We start from the raw sequence: 23,746 nt of genomic DNA on the forward strand, positions 1-23,746 counted from the left end.
GGAGACAGTAGGGCAAGATGGGGACAGTAGGGCAAGATGGAGACAGTAGGGCAAGATGGGGACAGTAGGGCAAGATGGGACAGAAGGGCAAGATGGGACTGTAGGGCAAGATGGAGATAGAAGGAAAGGTGACAGTAGGTTGCCCTAAACACATTATAACAAGATGGCTACGGTGGGACAAAACAGTTACAGCAAAACAAAATGGAAACAATGGGCACTTTTGTCACAGCACAAGATGGCGTCAGTGTAACATTTTCAGTGTTTTCCGCCTTGCAGCCCTTTCCGTGTAGCTGAAGTACAACTCCCAACATCCACCAAACCCACCAACATGCCGGGGGGCCTTGGGTGGAACAGGCCTGTGGGTTCTACCACTGCTGAAGGCTGGGCGCCCCAGGGGACATGATGGAGTGCAGGCCTCTGTAGTCGTGTGATTATGTCGGAAGTGATAGCACAAGAATGCATTAGTCACATTCAGCAGTGACGGGGGGGGGGGGGGGGGGTATAACCGTTATATTATCTTGCACCAAAAAAAAAATAGTCCATGGCAGCCGCCTTTGCACAGCTATCTGCACCCATCAATCATTCCTGCCGGCACCCCCGGGCCTGTAATAGATACAAGGAGGCGTTACTGCCCCTATGAGCCTCCACCTGTTCCCCCCCCATAGCTCCCAGGGGCTTGTGTCTTGTGCCTCCCTCTCTGCCCCTTTCTCCCCGGTGCATTTGGGTTCTGACAGGATCAGCTGCCTCAACATTTTATCTTTAGACTAAAATTAGGATTGTTTCACGGACGAGCCCTGCTGTCTGTCATCGTAGGGGCCCTCAGCGCAGTGAGCGGAGCATGGAATAACCCAAGGGGGACACTATCCGCGGGACAGAGGCAGCCATTCCAGGAGCCGGGCCCTAACCCTACAGCCGGGATCTCAGGAGACACAGAGAGGTGAGTAGCACAAGGGCCCCTCAGTCTCAGGAACATTCTAGGGAGGTCCGGGGGGGGGGGGGACCTGGAAATGAATTTGGAGATAAACTTTCTTTCCAAGAATGGAATCTCCTAATTTGATTCCAGATTTTCCCTCTACATAGGCAGAGGGGGATTGTTGTGTTAGGGGAGACCAATTACAGACATTTTCTACATGGATTCATTCATAATATCCTCAATACTACGTTTAATGCCCCCAGAACCCACAGCAGGATAAATACAGTGCCAATTCCATGTATAATACCCCAGAACCCACAGCAGGATAAATACAGTGCCAATTCCATGTATAATACCCCAGAACCCACAGCAGATAAATACAGTGCCAATTCCATGTATAATACCCCAGAACCCACAGCGGGATAAATACAGTGCCAATTCCATGTATAATGCCCCAGAACCCACAGCGGGATAAATACAGTGCCAATTCCATGTATAATACCCCAGAACCCACAGCAGATAAATACAGTGCCAATTCCATGTATAATACCCCAGAACCCACAGCAGGATAAATACAGTGCCAATTCCATGTATAATACCCCAGAACACACAGCAGGATAAATACAGTGCCAATTCCATGTATAATACCCCAGAACCCACAGCAGATAAATACAGTGCCAATTCCATGTATAATACCCCAGAACCCACAGCGGGATAAATACAGTGCCAATTCCATGTATAATACCCCAGAACCCACAGCAGGATAAATACAGTGCCAATTCCATGTATAATACCCCAGAACCCACAGCAGGATAAATACAGTGCCAATTCCATGTATAATACCCCAGAACCCACAGCAGGATAAATACAGTGCCAATTCCATGTATAATACCCCAGAACCCACAGCAGGATAAATACAGTGCCAATTCCATGTATAATACCCCAGAACCCACAGCAGGATAAATACAGTGCCAATTCCATGTATAATACCCCAGAACCCACAGCAGGATAAATACAGCGCCAATTCCATGTATAATACCCCAGAACCCACAGCAGGATAAATACAGTGCCAATTCCATGTATAATACCCCAGAACCCACAGCAGATAAATACAGTGCCAATTCCATGTATAATACCCCAGAACCCACAGCAGGATAAATACAGTGCCAATTCCATGTATAATACCCCAGAACCCACAGCAGGATAAATACAGTGCCAATTCCATGTATAATACCCCAGAACCCACAGCAGGATAAATACAGTGCCAATTCCATGTATAATACCCCAGAACCCACAGCAGATAAATACAGTGCCAATTCCATGTATAATACCCCAGAACCCACAGCAGGATAAATACAGTGCCAATTCCATTTTGCTGCCACCCATAACTTCTTAGGCCTCCCAGATGCCCACTCAGAACCTGGGCGGAACATTTTGAGGACCCATAGATACCCCAGGCCCCCTGGTTTTGCCCCTGCTGTAGCCCCCCCCCCCCACCATATGCCGGACCCTGGGCAGTCACCTCTGACCATTACTGAACTGCTGTCTATTTACTGAAGTGCGGTTGGTCTATTAGTGCCAACATACCCGCAGCTCCTATGTTTACAAACAAATAATCGTTGCTATTAGTTACGCTGACACATGAGCCGACGTCAGTGTTAATTAAGGTGATTTCTCTATATTAATTAGTAATAAAGTCACTCATAATGATTATATGTATGGCATGTTTGTTTGCCCAATGGCACCCTGCCCTGTGCTGAATGGGCGCAGTTAACACATATGCCCCTGGCACAGAGGATGAGCACTATGGGCACACAGGGCAAGGTTGGCCATCATGCCCAATCAGTATGTGCCACACAGTGAATGTCTAACCCTGGCATGTTCTTCTGCAGGTAGATGGCAGCGCTATCCCTTCACCCACCCAATACCCATCTGGCTCTGGAGATGCCAGGAGGAGCCCCACGTTTCTTGTGTTTTCCTCGCTCAATCACAGCCCCCTGCGGCTCCCAAGCCGTCCTACGATGCCGTATAAGTGGGGACCCCCCGCCCCAAGTTCGGTGGGAGAGGGCGGGCAACATTCGAATGGAACTAGGGGACAGGTGTGCGGTCCAAAATGATGGAGACTGGTACCAGCTGGTGATCAGCGACCTGAGGCCGGAGGACACGGGCCATTACATGTGCAGAGCCAGCAACTGGTCAGGGGAAGGCTACGCCGGCGCCAAAATAACAGTGACCCCCAACTTGAACCCCATTGCTGAACCTCCTGCTAATCTGCCCTTACAGCCCCACCTTCCTGTGATATCCCATGACACCCCCTCTCTACCAACTGTCAGTTCTGACTCCTGCACTAAAGCTCAGTCCCTCACCCACAAACGTATCTCAGAAACCTCCACCTCTCAGGAAGCCGATCTCAATGCCAACATCTTGGACCTTTCCCAGACTGAATTGCCCCCAGTCACCGAACTGCCCCCACATTTTCTGCTCACCCCGGTCTCTCAGCGGTTGTGCAGGGGTCAGAGTGGGGAACTTACATGTAAAGTCTCTGGGGTCCCAGAGCCCACCATTCGCTGGGAGAAAGATGGGAGGAGCCTGGATGAACTTTGTGATGGATCTCATTACTGCTTGTCCCCTGGGGGCCACACACTCTCCATTTCCCGGGTTCACCCACCTGATGCCGGGGTGTATGTGTGCCGGGCTACCAATACAGCAGGGCAGTGTTTGGCTGCAGCTGTAGTCCTGGTGGATCCAACCCAACGCCATGGCCAAGAACCCTACCCAGGGGACCCTCCAGCCCAGGTGAAAGTGTTCACTGTCAATGAGGGCAAACATGCCAAGCTCCGCTGCCTGGTGACGGGCAAACCGCGCCCAGAGATCATTTGGCGCAAAGATGGTCGCGCTGTTAGCCCCGGGCGCAGGACCCTGATATATGAGGACCGTGAAGGCCACTTTATACTCAAGGTTCTGTTTTGTCGGCAGCAGGACCGAGGTCTGTATGTTTGTGGCGCCTCCAACACCGCTGGGAACACGCTAAGTGCCGTCATGTTACATGTGAGAGGTATGTGGGCTTGTACATGGGACATATGTGTGCAATGAGGGACAGGGAGGGGCCCCAAAACCTTGCCCCCAAGTAGGCTGGAAATGGTAATAGTTTCAGTACAGATCATTGTTCAGCTGCAACTTTGCTCACCTGTGGCCCCTGAGAGCCTAGTTGTGCCCAACCATCAGTCCTTTAGGGGCCCAGACGGACAAGGCCTTGTTCTCATTTCCCTACAGAAATAGGGGTTGGTAGCACTAGGTAGGTACCTAATATATAGGGGCAGAGACAGGGGAAAGTGTTGGAAGGGTTACTGCCTGCCCTGCTCTCATTTCCCTACAGAAATAGGGGTTGGTAGCACTAGGTAGGTACCTAATATATAGGGGCAGAGACAGGGGAAAGTGTTGGAAGGGTTACTGCCTGCCCTGCTCTCATTTCCCTACAGAAATAGGGGTTGGTAGCACTAGGTAGGTACCTAATATATAGGGGCAGAGACAGGGGAAAGTGTTGGAAGGGTTACTGCCTGCCCTGCTCTCATTTCCCTACAGAAATAGGGGTTGGTAGCACTAGGTAGGTACCTAGAATATAGGGGCAGAGACAGGGGAAAGTGTTGGAAGGGTTACTGCCTGCCCTGCTCTCATTTCCCTACAGAAATAGGGGTTGGTAGCACTAGGTAGGTACCTAGAATATAGGGGCAGAGACAGGGGAAAGTGTTGGAAGGGTTACTGCCTGCCCTGCTCTCATTTCCCTACAGAAATAGGGGTTGGTAGCACTAGGTAGGTACCTAATATATAGGGACAGAGACAGGGGAAAGTGTTGGAAGGGTTACTGCCTGCCCTGCTCTCATTTCCCTACAGAAATAGGGGTTGGTAGCACTAGGTAGGTACCTAGAATATAGGGGCAGAGACAGGGGAAAGTGTTGGAAGGGTTACTGCCTGCCCTGCTCTCATTTCCCTACAGAAATAGGGGTTGGTAGCACTAGGTAGGTACCTAATATATAGGGGCAGAGACAGGGGAAAGTGTTGGAAGGGTTACTGCCTGCCCTGCTCTCATTTCCCTACAGAAATAGGGGTTGGTAGCACTAGGTAGGTACCTAATATATAGGGACAGAGACAGGGGAAAGTGTTGGAAGGGTTACTGCCTGCCCTGCTCTCATTTCCCTACAGAAATAGGGGTTGGTAGCACTAGGTAGGTACCTAATATATAGGGGCAGAGACAGGGGAAAGTGTTGGAAGGGTTACTGCCTGCTCTGCTCTCATTCCCTACAGAAATAGGGGTTGGTAGCACTAGGTAGGTACCTAATATATAGGGACAGAGACAGGGGAAAGTGTTGGAAGGGTTACTGCCTGCCCTGCTCTCACTGAATAAATGACCAATTTCTGCAATGATTTCCTTCCCGTTGGGCAGAGATTGGGGAGCGGTTCCCGGCCCCCCTTAAGGACATTGCGGTGAGGGAGGGCCAGGATGCGGTGCTGGAGTGCTCGGTGCCAGACGGTTCCCGGACATCGTGGTACCTGGAGGACCAGAGACTCCACCCAGACAAGCGCCACCACATGGAGGAGCAGGGCCCCATCAGGCGGCTCATTATCCGAGGGGCCCGGACAGATGACGATGGAGTGTATATGTGCCAGACTCAGCAGGGGTCACAGAGCATCGCCGAAGTCGCTGTCAGAGGTAAAACCCCCTGAAACTTACTTGTAGGATAACTGGCTTGTAATAAACAACCCCCTGCCCAAGTCACCGCCATGTTTCATACCGTGTATCTCTCCCCCAGGCCCAATTACCAAGAAGCTGCCTCGTCGCCTGGAGGTGGCGGAAGGTGGAAACGCCGCCTTTTGTGCCGAGACGGAGAGCGAGATGGAGCAGATTGGTTGGACCCTGAATGGACATATCCTCTCCGAGACCCAACGGATGGTGGTGCAGAGCTTCGGCAGGACCCATGTTTTGGTGCTGGTAGGAGTGACCCAGAAGGATGCGGGAATAGTCCAGTTCCATGCGGGGCTCTCGGAGTCTTCCTGCCAACTACGTGTGAAGGGTACGGCCTGGGCAGCAATTGGGAATATTTGTATTTATACATATGGGTAGGGGGTGCCATAGTGTTTCCCTTAGACGGTACAGTATGGGGGTACAGCTTATTGTGTGCCCAGAACATTCCTTCTCTGTATATTTGTATTTATACATATGGGTAGGGGGTGCCATAGTGTTTCCCTTAGACAGTACAGTATGGGGGTACAGCTTATTGTGTGCCCAGAACATTCCTTCTCTGTATATTTGTATTTATACATATGGGTAGGGGGTGCCATAGTGTTTCCCTTAGACAGTACAGTATGAGGGTACAGCTTATTGTGTGCCCAGAACATTCCTTCTCTGTATATTTGTATTTATACATATGGGTAGGGGGTGCCATAGTGTTTCCCTTAGACAGTACAGTATGGGGGTACAGATTATTGTGTGCCCAGAACATTCCTTCTCTGTATATTTGTATTTATACATATGGGTAGGGGGTGCCATAGTGTTTCCCTTAGACAGTACAGTATGGGGTACAGCTTATTGTGTGCCCAGAACATTCCTTCTCTGTATATTTGTATTTATACATATGGGTAGGGGTGCCATAGTGTTTCCCTTAGACAGTACAGTATGGGGGTACAGCTTATTGTGTGCCCAGAACATTCCTTCTCTGTATATTTGTATTTATACATATGGGTAGGAGGTGCCATAGTGTTTCCCTTAGACAGTACAGTATGGGGTACAGCTTATTGTGTGCCCAGAACATTCCTTCTCTGTATATTTGTATTTATACATATGGGTAGGGGGTGCCATAGTGTTTCCCTTAGACAGTACAGTATGGGGGTACAGCTTATTGTGTGCCCAGAACATTCCTTCTCTGTATATTTGTATTTATACATATGGGTAGGAGGTGCCATAGTGTTTCCCTTAGACAGTACAGTATGGGGGTACAGCTTATTGTGTGCCCAGAACATTCCTTCTCTGTATATTTGTATTTATACATATGGGAGGGAGGTGCCATAGTGTTTCCCTTAGACAGTACAGTATGGGGGTACAGCTTAGAGCTCTGTGCCCAGAACATTCCTTCTCTGTATATTTGTATTTATACATATGGGTAGGAGGTGCCATAGTGTTTCCCTTAGACAGTACAGTATGGGGGTACAGCTTATTGTGTGCCCAGAACATTCCTTCTCTGTATATTTGTATTTATACATATGGGTAGGGGGTGCCATAGTGTTTCCCTTAGACAGTACAGTATGGGGGTACAGCTTATTGTGTGCCCAGAACATTCCTTCTCTGTATATTTGTATTTATACATATGGGTAGGAGGTGCCATAGTGTTTCCCTTAGACAGTACAGTATGGGGGTACAGCTTATTGTGTGCCCAGTACATTCCTTCTCTGTATATTTGTATTTATACATATGGGAGGGAGGTGCCATAGTGTTTCCCTTAGACAGTACAGTATGGGGGTACAGCTTATTGTATGCCCAGAACATTCCCTCTCTGTATATTTGTATTTATACATATGGGTAGGGGGTGCCATAGTGTTTCCCTTAGACAGTACAGTATGGGGGTACAGCTTATTGTGTGCCCAGAACATTCCTTCTCTGTATATTTGTATTTATACATATGGGTAGGGGGTGCCATAGTGTTTCCCTTAGACAGTACAGTATGGGGGTACAGCTTAGAGCTCTGTGCCCAGAGCATTCCTACTCAGTATATTTACTTGCATTTGAAGGGCATGATGGGTAGGACCCATAACTGAAATTTTCATATTTAAAGGGAGCAGGTTGTTCTGACGCCGGTGGGATTATCGGAGGGTGAATTTTAGGTCAAGTCGCCTGGTAATATTGCAGCATAAACAAAAAATAAATCCCAGGAGGAGCGGCCAGATTTTATTACTGAGTCGGAGCCTCTAATGACTTTGCCAAATGCTACGCCCCCCCCCCCCCCCCGCTGTGTTTAGGGGAATCCTCTGTCTGTGATACACATTCCCATCAGTCCCTGCCCCAGTGAGCTTACAATCTAAGGTCCCTATCACATTCCCATCAGTCCCTGCCCCAGTGAGCTTACAATCTAAGGTCCCTATCACATTCCCATCAGTCCCTGCCCCAGTGAGCTTACAATCTAAGGTCCCTATCACATTCCATCAGTCCCTGCCCCAGTGAGCTTACAATCTAAGGTCCCTATCCCATTCCCATCAGTCCCTGCCCCAGTGAGCTTACAATCTAAGGTCCCTATCCCATTCCATCAGCCCCTGCCCCAGTGAGCTTACAATCTAAGGTCCTATCCCATTCCCATCAGTCCTGCCCCAGTGAGCTTACAATCTAAGGTCCCTATCCCATTCCCATCAGCCCCTGCCCCAGTGAGCTTACAATCTTAAGGTCCCTATCACATTCCCATCAGTCCCTGCCCCAGTGAGCTTACCAATCTAGGTCCCTATCCCATTCCCATCAGCCCCTGCCCCCAGTGAGCTTACAATCTAAGGTCCCTATCCCATTCCCATCAGTTCCCTGCCCCAGTGAGCTTACAATCTAAGATCCCTATCACATTCCATCAGTCCCTGCCCCAGTGAGCTTACAATCTAAGGTCCCTATTTCATTCCCATCAGTCTCTGCCCCAGTGAGCTTACAATCTAAGGTCCCTATCACATTCCCATCAGTCCCTGCCCCAGTGAGCTTACAATCTAAGGTCCCTATCCCATTCCCATCAGTCCCCTGCCCAGTGAGCTTACAATCTAGGTCCCTATCCATTCCCATCAGTCCCTGCCCCAGTGAGCTTACAATCTAAGGTCCCTATCCCATTCCCATCAGTCCCTGCCCCAGTGAGCTTACAATCTAAGGTCCCTATCCCATTCCCATCAGTCCCTGCCCCAGTGAGCTTACAATCTAAGGCCCCTATCACATTCCCATCAGTCCCTGCCCCAGTGAGCTTACAATCTAAGGTCCCTATCACATTCCCATCAGCCCCTGCCCCAGTGAGCTTACAATCTAAGGTCCCTATCCCATTCCCATCAGTCCCTGCCCCAGTGAGCTTACAATCTAAGGTCCCTATCCCATTCCCATCAGTCCCTGCCCCAGTGAGCTTACAATCTAAGGTCCCTATCCCATTCCCATCAGTCCCTGCCCCAGTGAGCTTACAATCTAAGGTCCCTATCCCATTCCCATCAGTCCCTGCCCCAGTGAGTTTACAATCCGAAGTCCCTCCTTGAATTGGGCTCCTTTTGGGCGGGTTCAGTCTCCTGTGTGTTTCACCCAATCTCCTGATCTCAACCCAGAGCTTCTAACTGGCGTCTCTCCCTGCCTGTCCGCTATCTCCACTTGGATGTCCCAACGTTACCTCAAATTAACCCTCTCTAAGACTGAACTGGTTCTCTTTCCCCCATCCATCGCCCACATTGTTCCCGAGGTATCTATAAAGGGTAACAATTCTACCATCACCCCATCTTCCCAGGCCCGGTGCCTTGGGGTTATCCTTGATTCTGCCCTGTCCTTCACCCCTCATATCCAATCACTTATCAAATCATGTCACTTTCACCAAGAAATGACTTTCAAGAAATATTTCCAAAATCCGATCATTTATCACCCAAGATGCTGCCAAAATTCTTATTCACTCTCTTATAATATCTCGCCTGGACTACTGTAACTCCCTATTAATTGGCCTTCCCCTCCAAAGACTGTCCCCTCTCCAGTCCATAATGAATACTGCTGCCAGGCTCATACACCTCTCCAACCACTCCTCCTCTGCCATGCCACTCTGCCAATCCCTCTGCCGTGCCACTCTGCCAATCCCACTGCCAGTCCCTCTGCCATCCCACTCTGCCAGTCCCTCTGCCAGTCCCTCTGCCATCCCACTCTGCCAGTCCCTCTGCCGTGCCGCTCTGCCAATCCCCCTGCCGTGCCACTCTGCCAATCCCTCTGCCGTGCCACTCTGCCAATCCCCCTGCCGTGCCACTCTGCCAATCCCTCTGCCGTGCCACTCTGCCAGTCCCTCTGCCGTGCCACTCTGCCAGTCCCCCTGCCGTGCCACTCTGCCAATCCCTCTGCCGTGCCACTCTGCCAGTCCCTCTGCCAGTCCCCCTGCCATGCCACTCTGCCAATCCCTGCACTGGCTTCCCCTACCATCCAGGATAAAATTCAAACTAATGACCCTCACATATAAAGCAGCCCATAACTCTGCCCCACCCTACATCTCTGAACTCATCTCTAGGTACCATCCAACCCGCTTGTTACGCCCCCTACTGACCTGCTCCCCAACTCCTCTCTCATTCCCTCCTCACACGCTCGCATTCAAGACTTTGCAAGGGCTGCCCCCCTTCTCTGGAATTCGCTCCCACAAACTGTCAGACTTTCTCCCAATCTCTCTGCCTTCAAGAGATCTCTAAAAACACATTTATTCAGAGAGGCTTACCCTAATCTAGTTTAGCAACACCCTGCGCCCCCCCTCTCCCAACTCTGCCCATTCCCACACCTTGTGTCTCAACCCTTTCTCCTTGTAGAGTGTAAGCTCTTTTGGGCAGGGCTCTCTTCCCCTCTTGTATCGGTTACTGGTTGCTTTATATGTTACTCCTTGTAGAGTGTAAGCTCTTTTGGGCAGGGCTCCCTTCCCCTCCTGTATCGGTTACTGATTGCTTTATATGTTACTCCTTGTAGAGTGTAAGCTCTTTTGGGCAGGGCTCTCTTCCCCTCCTGTATCGGTTACTGATTGCTTTATATGTTACTCCTTGTAGAGTGTAAGCTCTTTTGGGCAGGGCTCCCTTCCCCTCCTGTATCGGTTACTGATTGCTTTATATGTTACTCCTTGTAGAGTGTAAGCTCTTTTGGGCAGGGCTCTCTTCCCCTCCTGTATCGGTTACTGATTGCTGTATATGTTACTCCTTGTAGAGTGTAAGCTCTTTTGGGCAGGGCTCTCTTCCCCTCCTGTATCGGTTACTGATTGCTTTATATGTTACTCCTTGTAGAGTGTAAGCTCTTTTGGGCAGGGCTCTCTTCCCCTCTTGTATCGGTTACTGGTTGCTTTATATGTTACTCCTTGTAGAGTGTAAGCTCTTTTGGGCAGGGCTCCCTTCCCCTCTTGTATCGGTTACTGATTGCTTTATATGTTACTCTGTATGCCCAATGTATGAAATGCAGTATTTCCCTGTAGAGTGTAAGCTCTTTTGGGCAGGGCTCTCTTCCCCTCCTGTATCGGTTACTGATTGCTTTATATGTTACTCCTTGTAGAGTGTAAGCTCTTTTGGGCAGGGCTCTCTTCCCCTCTTGTATCAGTTATTGATTGCTTTATATGTTACTCCTTGTAGAGTGTAAGCTCTTTTGGGCAGGGCTCTCTTCCCCTCCTGTATCGGTTACTGATTGCTTTATATGTTACTCCTTGTAGAGTGTAAGCTCTTTTGGGCAGGGCTCTCTTCCCCTCTTGTATCAGTTATTGATTGCTTTATATGTTACTCCTTGTAGAGTGTAAGCTCTTTTGGGCAGGGCTCTCTTCCCCTCCTGTATCGGTTACTGATTGCTTTATATGTTACTCCTTGTAGAGTGTAAGCTCTTTTGGGCAGGGCTCTCTTCCCCTCTTGTATCGGTTACTGATTGCTTTATATGTTACTCCTTGTAGAGTGTAAGCTCTTTTGGGCAGGGCTCTCTTCACCTCCTGTATCGGTTACTGATTGCTTTATATGTTACTCTGTATGCCCAATGTATGTAACCCACTCATTGTACAGCGCTGCGGGATATGTTGGCGCTTTATAAATAAATGTTAATGTAATGTAATCAGTTTCTCCCTTCTTACAGCACGTGGTGTCAGCATAAAGCCCGCCACCGGGGAAGCAGCCAATAGGACTCTGGGAGCGGGGCAGCCCCTTTGCCTCAGCTGCCATGTTCCCGGCTCAGCCGTGAGAGTGCGCTGGATGAAGGACGGCCAAGAGTTGGAGTCAGGTGGTCATTTCACCATCCAATCAGAGGGCAGAGTGCGGCGTCTCCTAATCTCATCCTCCCACCCAAGTGACAGTGGCACCTACACGTGTCACACAGCCGATGGGAGTGTCAGTTTCACCGTCAGTGTGAATGGTAAGATATTGTTTAACTACAACTCCCAGCACCCCCTGTATGGGCGGGGCTAGCCTTACCCAACATTTGTTTTTCTCTCACTGTTCTCAGAGCCCCCAGTGAAAATCATTAACACGAGTGATAACACTCAGCACAAGTGCCTGGCCGGGGAGCAGGTGGTGCTGAGCTGCGAGGTGTCCCGAGAGAGTGCCCACGTGCGCTGGTACCGGGACGGCGCGGAACTGGGGGAACATGAGGGCCTCAGGCTGGAGGCGGATGGGAGACACCGCAGGCTGGTGATCCCCTCGGCAAAACCGCAGGATTCCGGGGAGTTTGTATGTGATGCCGGCAATGACTCTGTTTTCTACCATGTGACTGTGAAAGGTCAGTGCAATATGGCAGCTTCCATATCCAGCGCAATATGGCGGCTTCCTTATCCAGCGCAATATGGCGGCTTCCTTATCCAGCGCAATATGGCGGCTTCCTTATCCAGCGCAATATGGCGGCTTCCTTATCCAGCGCAATATGGCGGCTTCCTTATCCAGCGCAATATGGCGGCTTCCTTATCCAGCGCAATATGGCGGCTTCCTTATCCAGCGCAATATGGCGGCTTCCTTATCCAGCGCAATATGGCTGCTTCCTTATCCAGCGCAATATGGCAGCTTCCTTATCCAGCGCAATATGGCGGCTTCCTTATCCAGCGCAATATGGCGGCTTCCTTATCCAGCGCAATATGGCGGCTTCCTTATCCAGCGCAATATGGCGGCTTCCTTATCCAGCGCAACATGGCGGCTTCCTTATCCAGCGCAACATGGCGGCTTCCTTATCCAGCGCAATATGGCGGTTTCCTTATCCAGCGCAACATGGCGGCTTCCTTATCCAGCGCAACATGGCGGCTTCCTTATCCAGCGCAATATGGCGGCTTCCTTATCCAGCGCAATATGGCGGCTTCCTTATCCTGCGCAATATGGCGGCTTCCTTATCCAGCGCAATATGGCGGCTTCCTTATCCAGCGCAACATGGCGGCTTCCTTATCCAGCGCAATATGGCGGCTTCCTTATCCAGCGCAATATGGCAGGGTTCCCTGGGGGCGCCGGGGTGTGGTGGTACCGCAGTGTTTGTGGGGGGGAACACAGACTCCTTATCCCTCCTGTGGGAGCATGGAACTCTGGGAAATGAGTCTGTGATACGGCGCATTCCTGAGCGCGGCCCAATGTGAAAGTGACAGGTCAGTGACAAGTCTCAGAACCTTCACGCCTGCCCCTTCCTGCCCGACACTTAGCTCAATTATCTCCAGATGGCTCCTAATCTGCCCTCTAAGCACCCCGATAAAAATAGTTTCTGTGGCAAAAACATCCCTGAAATGCTAACGAGCCGCCCCCGGAAACTGGTCAAACGCCAAGAAACGGCGTAAATACCGCTCGGAATATCGGCAACACAGATTGGGGGGGCCAAGCTGATCCCCATCGCTTCTTGGCTCTTAGCCCATAACAACGTTACAGATATATAGAAACATTGGGGTAACAGTCACCCCGCTATAGTTCCAGGGGTACCCAGGGCACAAATAAGCACTCACCCCAAATCCCCCCCTAACTGGCCTTCAGGCTGGGCCCCCTTAGCCCATAACAAGGTTACAGATATATAGAAACATTGGGGTAACAGTCACCCCACTATAGTTCCAGGGGTACCCAGGGCACAAATAAGCACTCACCCCAAATCCCCCCTAACTGGCCTTCAGGCTGGGCCCCCTTAGCCCATAACAAGGTTACAGATATATAGAAACATTGGGGTAACAGTCACCCCGCTATAGTTCCAGGGGTACCCAGGGCACAAATAAGCACTCACCCCAAATCCCCCCCTAACTGGCCTTCAGGCTGGGCCCCCTTAGCCCATAACAAGGTTACAGATATATAGAAACATTGGGGTAACAGTCACCCTGCTATAGTTCCAGGGGTACCCAGGGCACAAATAAGCACTCACCCCAAATCCCCCCTAACTGGCCTTCAGGCTGGGCCCCTTAGCCCATAACAAGGTTACAGATATATAGAAACATTGGGGTAACAGTCACCCTGCTATAGTTCCAGGGGTACCCAGGGCACAAATAAGCACTCACCCCAAATCCCCCCCTAACTGGCCTTCAGGCTGGGCCCCCTTAGCCCATAACAAGGTTACAGATATATAGAAACATTGGGGTAACAGTCACCCTGCTATAGTTCCAGGGGTACCCAGGGCACAAATAAGCACTCACCCCAAATCCCCCCCTAACTGGCCTTCAGGCTGGGCCCCCTTAGCCCATAACAAGGTTACAGATATATAGAAACATTGGGGTAACAGTCACCCCGCTATAGTTCCAGGGGTACCCAGGGCACAAATAAGCACTCACCCCAAATCCCCCCCCTAACTGGCCTTCAGGCTGGGCCCCCTTAGCCCATAACAAGGTGTAACTAGGCACAGAGAGGCGGAATGGGGCACGACCAAAATTACCCCTATTTTGTACCCGGGAGGTTGATGCCTCTGCAGACTATTTCCGGAACCAATCCCTGCCCAATCTCTGCCCAATCCCTGCTCCTGTCAGACCGTGGGAGAGCTCTCTGGGATCTCTGGCAGAGCTAATGCCAAAGGGCGCCAGTTTGTCCAGGAAGACTTACCCTTTAAATTCATAAGTTAAAATGAAATATCACTTATAAATACACCAGGAGTCATATTTATAAATACCCCGGGGTTATTTATTACTCGGTTAAGGTAACGTCGCTGCCGTCACTGCCTCCCCGATAGCGGAGTATTTAGAAATACAAATCCAGGGCCAACAGAAATGTCAGTTCCCTTCCAGGTCTGGTTATCCGCTACATTGTATCAGGAGTCAGAACCAGCAGTGCAAAGACAATAAACAGCCAGATACACAATGCTTATTTTTTAATGCATGTTTTAACCCTCCCTTCCCCAGAGCCCCCTGTGAAAATAGTGAACACTTGTGACGACACGGAGCACTCGTGCCTGAGCGGGGGGCAAGTGGAGCTGAGCTGCGAGGTGTCCCGGGAGAGCGCCAGGGTGCGCTGGTACAAGGATGGGGTGGAGGTGGAGGAGACGGAGGGGATCAGGCTGGAGTCGGATGGGAGACATCGCAGGCTGGTGATTTGCGCTGCGGGAACGCAGGATTCCGGCGAGTTTGTCTGCGACACTGGCGATGACTCTGTTTTCTACAATGTGACTGTGACAGGTCAGCGGCAGGTTTAAAGGGGGACTAAAGCCCTGAGCCCAATTGTCTGATAGGGACCCTGTACAGGTATGGGATCCCTTATTCAGAACGATCCGAATTACAGAAAGTCCGTCTCCCATAGACTCCATTTTAATCAAATAATTCAGAATTTTAAAACTGATTTCCCTTTTCTCTGTAATAATAAAACAGTACCTGTACTTGATCCCAACTAAGATATAATTACCCCTTATTGGGGGCAGAACAGCCCTATTGGGTTTATTTCATGGTTAAATGATTCCCTTTTCTCTGTAATAATAAAACAGTACCTGTACTTGATCCCAACTAAGATATAATTACCCCTTATTGGGGGCAGAACAGCCCTATTGGGTTTATTTCATGGTTAAATGATTCCCTTTTCTCTGTAATAATAAAACAGTACCTGTACTTGATCCCAACTAAGATATAATTACCCCTTATTGGGGCAGAACAGCCCTATTGGGTTTATTTCATGGTTAAATGATTCCCTTTTCTCTGTAATAATAAAACAGTACCTGTACTTGATCCCAACTAAGATATAATTACCCCTTATTGGGGCAGAACAGCCCTATTGGGTTTATTTAATGTTTTATTGATTTTTTAGTAGACTTAAGGTATGGAGATCCAAATTACAGAAAGACCCCTTATCCGGAATACCCTTGGTCCTGAGCATTCTGGATAATGGGTCCTATACCTTTACCACTCTCCACAGAAGATGCCCTAGAAAAAGTGATGTTCCCTCCAAGCGTGGGTTCCCTTGGGTGCTTCTCACCTGGGGGGGGGGGGGGGTATCTGCACAGCATATCTGCCCCAGCTCTTGCCTGGTCCAAAAAGATATAATAAAACTGCTTATCAGTCAGTGCCCCACTGGGCCCCCTTTACCCCCCAGCAGTCTCAGTAGTTATAAGCAGAGGGGCAACTTCAGTAGCCAATATGGCTAATGTTTGGTCTTTTCTTCATTAGAGCCCCCGGTGACAATAGTGAACACCAGTGACGACACGGAGCACTCGTGCCTGAGCGGGGGGCAAGTGGAGCTGAGCTGCGAGGTGTCCCGGGAGAGCGCCAGGGTGCGCTGGTACAAGGATGGCACGGAGGTGGAGGAGACGGAGGGGGTCAGGCTGGAGTCGGATGGGAAGCACCGCCGGCTGGTGATATCCAATGCCCACACCCGGGACTGCGGGGAGTTTGTCTGTGATGCTGGCACTGACTCCATCTTCTATACAGTCACAGTGAGAGGTCGGTACCGGTTCTACTGGGTCATTCATTCCACATTTCATAGACTGGATCAGTGTATGAGACAGAGCAGAAGCGCCCCCTGCTGGCCACACAGCAGCTTCCATTCTTAAAGAGGAAATTCAACTGTTAGTATGTTATAGAATAGACAATTCTAAACAGCTTTTCAATTGGTCTTCATTTTTTATAGTTTCTGAACGATTTGCCTTCTTTTCCTGACGCTTTCCAGCTCACAAATGGGGGGCCCTGACCCCAGCAGCCAGGGTCGGACTGGGCTGGGCACCCAGGAGAAATCCCGGTGGCCCCCGGTGGCCCAGACCCGACCCATGCCAGAGCTCCCTCTGCCCGACCGCTCCTCCCCATGCAAATTAAATTTACACACTCGGGGGAGGATGTCGGGTGGGGGGCCCTGCAAGGGGGGTTAGGGGGGACCCTGCAGGGGGGAGTTAGGGGACACGGCTGGCACCCACCCAGTCCAACCCTTCCGGCAGCCAAAAAACTATTGCTCTGTGAGGCTTCAATATTATCTTTATTGTTACTTTGTATTCCTTATCTTTCTATTTAGGTCCTTTTCCATTCATATTCCAGTCTAGCATTCACCTCTCCCTAGTTGCTAAGGAAACATGAATCCTAGTAACCAGAGTACGGCTGCAATTCCAAACTGGAGAGCTGCTGAACAAAAACTGGAAAAAGAAGATTAGAATATAAATAATAGTAGTGGTACAAATAACTACAAATAATAAAAAATGAAGACCAATTGCAAACTGTCTCAGAATATAATTTTCTACATTGCACCAAACAACTCAAAGGCGAAAAACTCCTTTAAAACCATCGGCCATGTAACACGGGTTTGGGGGATTTTCTCCGGGGGTCCCCAGTTTTTTCCTACATTCCAATAAATACCCAATGAAATGACAGGATCTTTATTCCAAATATACATTTAACTCCGCGGTGCCTGTCTCTGTTCCCAGAGCCCCCGGTGACAATAGTGAACACCAGTGACGACACGGAGCACTCGTGCCTGAGCGGGGGGCAAGTGGAGCTGAGCTGCGAGGTGTCCCGGGAGAGCGCCAGGGTGCGCTGGTACAAGGATGGGGTGGAGGTGGAGGAGACGGAGGGGATCAGGCTGGAGTCGGATGGGAAGCACCGCCGGCTGGTGATATCCAATGCCCACACCCGGGACTGCGGGGAGTTTGTCTGTGATGCTGGCGATGATTCTGTCTTCTATACCCTCACTGTGAGAGGTCAGTGACTGGGGGGCTGCACTGTACTTATTGCTATAAGGGGGTCACACTGCCCCTCTGGCTGCGCTTGCACTGAATACCTAATTTGGGGGTTTGGCCAAATCCGCATTCTCCACCAAATATATATCCAAATAGTAAACCAATGGGCTGTAAGGTGCCACAGACAGTCACTATTTATTGGGCTGGGGGGGCTGTTTGTGCCTCTGGGTACTGGGAATGCCAGGGGGGCTGTAAGGTGCCACAGACAGTCACTATTTATTGGGCTGGGGGGGCTGTTTGTGCCCCTGGGTACTGGGAATGCCAGGGGGGGCTGTAAGGTGCCACAGACAGTCACTATTTATTGGGCTGGGGGGTGCTGTTTGTGCCTCTGGGTACTGGGAATGCCAGGGGGGCTGTAAGGTGCCACAGACACTCACTATTTATTGGGCTGGGGGGGGGGCTGTTTGTGCCTCTGGGTACTGGGAATGCCAGGGGGGGCTGTAAGGTGCCACAGACAGTCACTATTTATTGGGCTGGGGGGGGGCTGTTTGTGCCTCTGGGTACTGGGAATGCCAGGGGGGCTGTAAGGTGCCACAGACAGTCACTATTTATTGGGCTGGGGGGGCTGTTTGTGCCTCTGGGTACTGGGAATGCCAGGGGGGCTGTAAGGTGCCACAGACAGTCATTATTTATTGGGCTGGGGGGGCTGTTTGTGCCTCTGGGTACTGGGAATGCCAGGGGGGCTGTAAGGTGCCACAGACAGTCACTATTTATTGGGCTGGGGGGGGCTGTTTGTGCCTCTGGGTACTGGGAATGCCAGGGGGGCTGTAAGGTGCCACAGACAGTCACTATTTATTGGGCTGGGGGGTGCTGTTTGTGCCTCTGGGTACTGGGAATGCCAGGGGGGCTGTAAGGTGCCACAGACAGTCACTATTTATTGGGCTGGGGGGGGGGGATGTTTGTGCCTCTGGGTACTGGGAATGCCAGGGTGGCTGTAAGGTGCCACAGACAGTCACTATTTATTGGGCTGGGGGGGCTGTTTGTGCCTCTGGGTACTGGGAATGCCAGGGGGGGCTGTAAGGTGCCACAGACAGTCACTATTTATTGGGCTGGGGGGGGGCTGTTTGTGCCTCTGGGTACTGGGAATGCCAGGGGGGCTGTAAGGTGCCACAGACAGTCACTATTTATTGGGCTGGGGGGGGGAGCTGTTTGTGCCTCTGGGTACTGGGAATGCCAGGGGGGCTGTAAGGTGCCACAGACACTCACTATTTATTGGGCTGGGGGGGCTGTTTGTGCCTCTGGGTACTGGGAATGCCAGGGGGGCTGTAAGGTGCCACAGACAGTCACTATTTATTGGGCTGGGGGGGCTGTTTGTGCCTCTGGGTACTGGGAATGCCAGGGGGGCTGTAAGGTGCCACAGACAGTCACTATTTATTGGGCTGGGGGGGCTGTTTGTGCCTCTGGGTACTGGGAATGCCAGGGGGGCTGTAAGGTGCCACAGACAGTCACTATTTATTGGGCTGGGGGGGGGCTGTTTGTGCCTCTGGGTACTGGGAATGCCAGGGGGGCTGTAAGGTGCCACAGACAGTCACTATTTATTGGGCTGGGGGGGCTGTTTGTGCCTCTGGGTACTGGGAATGCCAGGGGGGCTGTAAGGTGCCACAGACAGTCACTATTTATTGGGCTGGGGGGGCTGTTTGTGCCTCTGGGTACTGGGAATGCCAGGGGGGGCTGTAAGGTGCCACAGACAGTCACTATTTATTGGGCTGGGGGGGCTGTTTGTGCCTCTGGGTACTGGGAATGCCAGGGGGGCTGTAAGGTGCCACAGACAGTCACTATTTATTGGGCTGTGGAGGGGGGGCTGTTTGTGCCTCTGGGTACTGGGAATGCCAGGGGGGCTGTAAGGTGCCACAGACAGTCACTATTTATTGGGCTGGGGGGGGGCTGTTTGTGCCTCTGGGTACTGGGAATGCCAGGGGGGCTGTAAGGTGCCACAGACAGTCACTATTTATTGGGCTGGGGGGGCTGTTTGTGCCTCTGGGTACTGGGAATGCCAGGGGGGCTGTAAGGTGCCACAGACAGTCACTATATATTGGGCTGGGGGGGCTGTTTGTGCCTCTGGGTACTGGGAATGCCAGGGGCCTATTCTGACCCCCAATCTGGACCCTCTCTCAGAACCCCCAGTGACAATCACCAGGATAATGGAGGAGGCGGAGCAGAGGTGGCTGAGCGGAGAGGCCGTAGAGCTGAGCTGTGAGGTGTCACAAGATGGCGGCCGGGTCCGTTGGTTTAGAGACAACGTAGAACTGGTGGAAAGTGAAAAGATCCAAGTTCAGTCAGACGGGAAGCTCCGCCGTTTGCTCATCACTAGCGCCGCCCCCCAGGACTCGGGCGAATACGTCTGCGACTCGGGAGATGACTCTGTAGCCTTTAATGTCTTGGTGGCAGGTAACCGCCCTCTGTTCTTTCTGCCCCCTGGTTCCTAGGCGCGGTCGCTCCAGCCCTGGTTGGTAGGGTCACTGAGCATAGCAACTGGAGATTTAGAACTAGAGCAAATTTATTATTATTAACATTTATTTATAAAGCGCCAACATACCCCGCAGCGCTGTACAATAAGTGGGTTTCATACATTGGACATACAGAGTAACATATAAAGCAATCAATAACCGATACAGGAGGGGAAGGGAGCCCTGCCCAAAAGAGCTTACACTCTACAAGGAGTAACATATAAAGCAATCAGTAACCGATACAGGAGGGGAAGAGAGCCCTGCCCAAAAGAGCTTACAATCTACAAGGAGTAACATATAAAGCAATCAGTAACCGATACAGGAGGGGAAGAGAGCCCTGCCCAAAAGAGCTTACACTCTACAAATGAATGCAAAAGAGCTTAAAAAGACCAAGTGCAACAGAATACCACAGTCTGCCTTATGGCAAAACTTCATTGTGAGCTGCCAGCGCCAATATGTGTTTTGTGCCCCCAGAGCCCCCGGTGAGGATCCTTAGCGATGACCCCGGGGAGGTGCGGCGCCTGAGCGGGGAGTCGGTGACGCTGAGCTGCGAGTTGTCGCGGGAGAGCGCCCTTGTGCGTTGGTACAAAGATGGGGAGAGACTGGAGGAAAGTGAGAGGGTCCGAATGGAGTCAGAGGGGGCGCTGCGCAGGCTGCTTATCCTCTCTGCGCGGGTCGGCGACTCCGGGGAGTTTGTGTGCGACGCTGGGGATGATTCTGCCTTCTACAGCGTCACTGTTACAGGTAAGTGCCCCTTGGGCTACTGAGTCACAACCCTTGGTGGCTCCGCCCCTGGGTGTGTGGGGCGGGGTAAATGGGTGTGTGGGGCGGGGAAATGGGCGTGTGGGGACATGGGTGTGTGGGGCGGGGAAATGGGTGTGTGGGGCGGGGTAAATGGGTGTGTGGGGCGGGGTAAATGGGTGTGTGGGGCGGGGTAAATGGGTGTGTGAGGCGGGGTAAATGGGTGTGTGAGGCGGGGTAAATGGGTGTGTGGGGCGGGGTAAAATGGGTGTGTGAGGCGGGGTAAATGGGTGTGTGGGGCGGGTAAATGGGTGTGTGAGGCGGGGTAAATGGGTGTGTGAGGCGGGGTAATGGTGTTGAGGCGGGTAAGGGTGTGTGGGGCGGGGGAAATGGGTGTGTGGGGCGGGGTAAATGGGTGTGTGGGGCGGGGAAATGGGTGTGTGGGGGGGAAATGGGTGGGGAAATGGGTGTGTGGGGTTGGGAAATGGGGTGTGTGGGGCGGGGAAATGGGTGAGTGGGGCGGGGAAATGGGTGTGTGGGGCGGGGAAATGGGTGAGTGGGGCGGTGATATGGGTGTGTGGGGTGGGCCAATGGGAGGGGCAGATACAGTCTCTATATAACAAGGGCTGATGGGACACTGAGGGGTCGGGGAGGGTCGGTAGCTGAATGAATTTAACAGCAGGTAAGTTGCCAGTAAGTCAGTGATACCGGGCTGGGCCAGTCAGATACCGGCTGGGTGGCAACTCTCCCCTTGGCATAAAGGGCACGGGAAGGTCCATGTATTGGATTCCTGCAATATCCCTTATCCAGTAGGGTTTCACCCCAAATCTGTTTTTGTGCCCCATTTGCAGAGCCCCCGGCCAAGCTGGAGAATACAGGGGGGAGCGCGGAGCAGCGGTGCCTGAGTGGGGGGCGAGTGGTTCTGAGCTGCGAGGTCTCCCGGGAAGACGCCCCCGTGTCCTGGTACAAAGATGGGGAGCTGCTGGGGGAGGGTGAGAACGTTATACTGGAGGCCGAGGGGAGACACCGGCGGCTCATTATCCCTGCGGCTCGGGCACAGGACTCGGGGGAGTTTGTCTGCGACTCTGGGGATGATTCTCTCTTCTACAGCATCACTGTGACCGGTCAGTGCCAACCTGCCCCTGCCCCATTGTAACTGGGATATATACCCCCCGACACTAGTTTGGGTAAAATTGCTCATCTGAGACTTAGTTATCTGCAAGACAAGCGCCCCCTGCTGTTGGGTCTGGGTAGCACTGAGCAGAGAGGCGCCAGGAGACGCTTCCTGAATCAGAAACTGAAATAACTGTCAATTGCATAAGTGCTCAGTGCTTTGCCTACAGCCAGGGTCACCTAGGGCCATTTTACCACCCCCCTCCTCTTTATTGTCCTCCTACCCGGGGCAACTAGGGTTTTACAGGGCTCAATGGGGTCAGAGCTGCTTGCTCCATCCCCTCCAAATTCTATATAATAAACCTTACTTATCTATAATTGGGGCATATTCCTAAAAGGGACCTAAATACCTAAAATCTTAAGTGCACCCCCAGTGGCCAATAGATGAATTGTAGCTTATAATGTTACATTTATGTAGGTATATCCTTATTTATAATGTGCTACCCAGCGCTGTACAGTAGGATACATTAATACAAACAGGGGGTTATTAAGATAATAATAGATAAAAACAAAGTATAACAATAAATACAGATAGATAAAAGGTAAATACAGTTGCAATAAGTTAAGAGTCAAAGACACAGAAGGATGGAGGTCCCTGCCCCGTAGAGCTTACAATCAATACATGAAACCAATTCTTTCCAGACCCCCCAGTGATTATTGTGAACACAAGCGAAGACTCTGATCTGAAGTGCCTGACGGGGGAACAGGTTCTGCTGAGCTGCGAGGTCTCAAGAGAGAGTGCCCACGTGGCCTGGTACCGAGATGGGGTGGAGGTGGAAGAGAGCGACAGGGTTCGCCTGGAGGAAGACGGAACCATCCGGAGACTGACGATCCTGTGTGCCGAGACTCACGACTCAGGGGAATATGTCTGTGACGCCCGAGATGACTCTGTCTTCTACTATCTGTCAGTCACAGGTTGGTGGCCTTTGTCCTCAGGCTTCTTCCTCCCCATAGGATGGGGTAGGAGCAGAGCCCCCTAGTGGTCAGGAATGTTCTATGCGCACAATTAGTATCATTGTACTGTGCTGTATAAAGGTCCCCCATACAAACTCTGATTGCCCCCCAGGCCCCTAGTGTGTCGGTTGGGATCAGCAGGCTGCCATACACACTATGTACTGTTACTGGCCCATCCAGGCCCGGACTGGCAATCTGTGGGTTCTGGCAAATGCGAGAGGGGCTGCTGTAAGGTGCCATAGGCAGTCACTATTTATTGGGCTGCCCATACAGATCCATATAAATGTCCCCTTATATACAAATACCCTGCCAAGCTAAGAGTCTCATTATCCTTATACCCCCCCCCCCCCCCCCGCTCTTGCTGCGACACCCAGGATTATCCCTATAATTCATTCATGCACAAAAGCCCCTCTGTTTTAGCTACAACCCCCCCTTGTTTCTCACAGCCCCCCTGACCCCTATTAAATATCCTTCTGTCTATCAGCCAATCGGGCTTAGTCATTGTTCCTACTCAGAAATTGCTCCGGCTTTCTGACCCCCCCCCCTCCTTCTCCAAAGGGGTCAATGCCCAGCAATAGGGGCAAAAGTCAGCCCCGTACCCTGTAAATGCCAGAGCCTGTATGTGTATAGAACCAGTGTCCCACATTGTGTCCTACTATTTAACTACCCCCCCCCCAGCCACAGGGGCAG

General features: G+C 51.3%; 2 protein-coding genes across 5 annotated transcripts in view; one reads left to right on the plus strand and one right to left on the minus strand.

The window, feature by feature from the left end:
• LOC116407773 overlaps positions 1–23,746 on the minus strand; it is an 880,143-nt gene that overhangs the window by 294,489 nt on the left and 561,908 nt on the right. The gene's annotated exons all lie outside the window — the stretch shown is intronic.
• Positions 589–23,746, plus strand: part of obsl1 (obscurin like cytoskeletal adaptor 1) — a 42,437-nt gene continuing 19,279 nt past the window's right edge. The window contains exons 1-13 of one of the 4 annotated variants that reach the window (XM_031893764.1): positions 589–937; positions 2,806–3,968; positions 5,355–5,621; positions 5,722–5,982; positions 11,739–12,014; positions 12,105–12,377; positions 14,938–15,210; positions 16,189–16,461; positions 17,430–17,702; positions 19,857–20,129; positions 20,663–20,932; positions 21,781–22,053; positions 22,745–23,017. In XM_031893764.1, coding sequence (XP_031749624.1) covers positions 2,810–3,968; positions 5,355–5,621; positions 5,722–5,982; positions 11,739–12,014; positions 12,105–12,377; positions 14,938–15,210; positions 16,189–16,461; positions 17,430–17,702; positions 19,857–20,129; positions 20,663–20,932; positions 21,781–22,053; positions 22,745–23,017 — 4,144 coding nt within the window. In that variant the 5' untranslated portion in view covers positions 589–937; positions 2,806–2,809. The remainder of the gene's footprint in view (positions 938–2,805; positions 3,969–5,354; positions 5,622–5,721; positions 5,983–11,738; positions 12,015–12,104; positions 12,378–14,937; positions 15,211–16,188; positions 16,462–17,429; positions 17,703–19,856; positions 20,130–20,662; positions 20,933–21,780; positions 22,054–22,744; positions 23,018–23,746) is intronic. The other 3 variants (XM_031893767.1, XM_031893765.1, XM_031893766.1) reach the window with 3 other exon arrangements.

This window comes from Xenopus tropicalis, chromosome 9, assembly GCF_000004195.4.
Source record: "Xenopus tropicalis strain Nigerian chromosome 9, UCB_Xtro_10.0, whole genome shotgun sequence".
NCBI lineage: Eukaryota > Metazoa > Chordata > Amphibia > Anura > Pipidae > Xenopus > Xenopus tropicalis.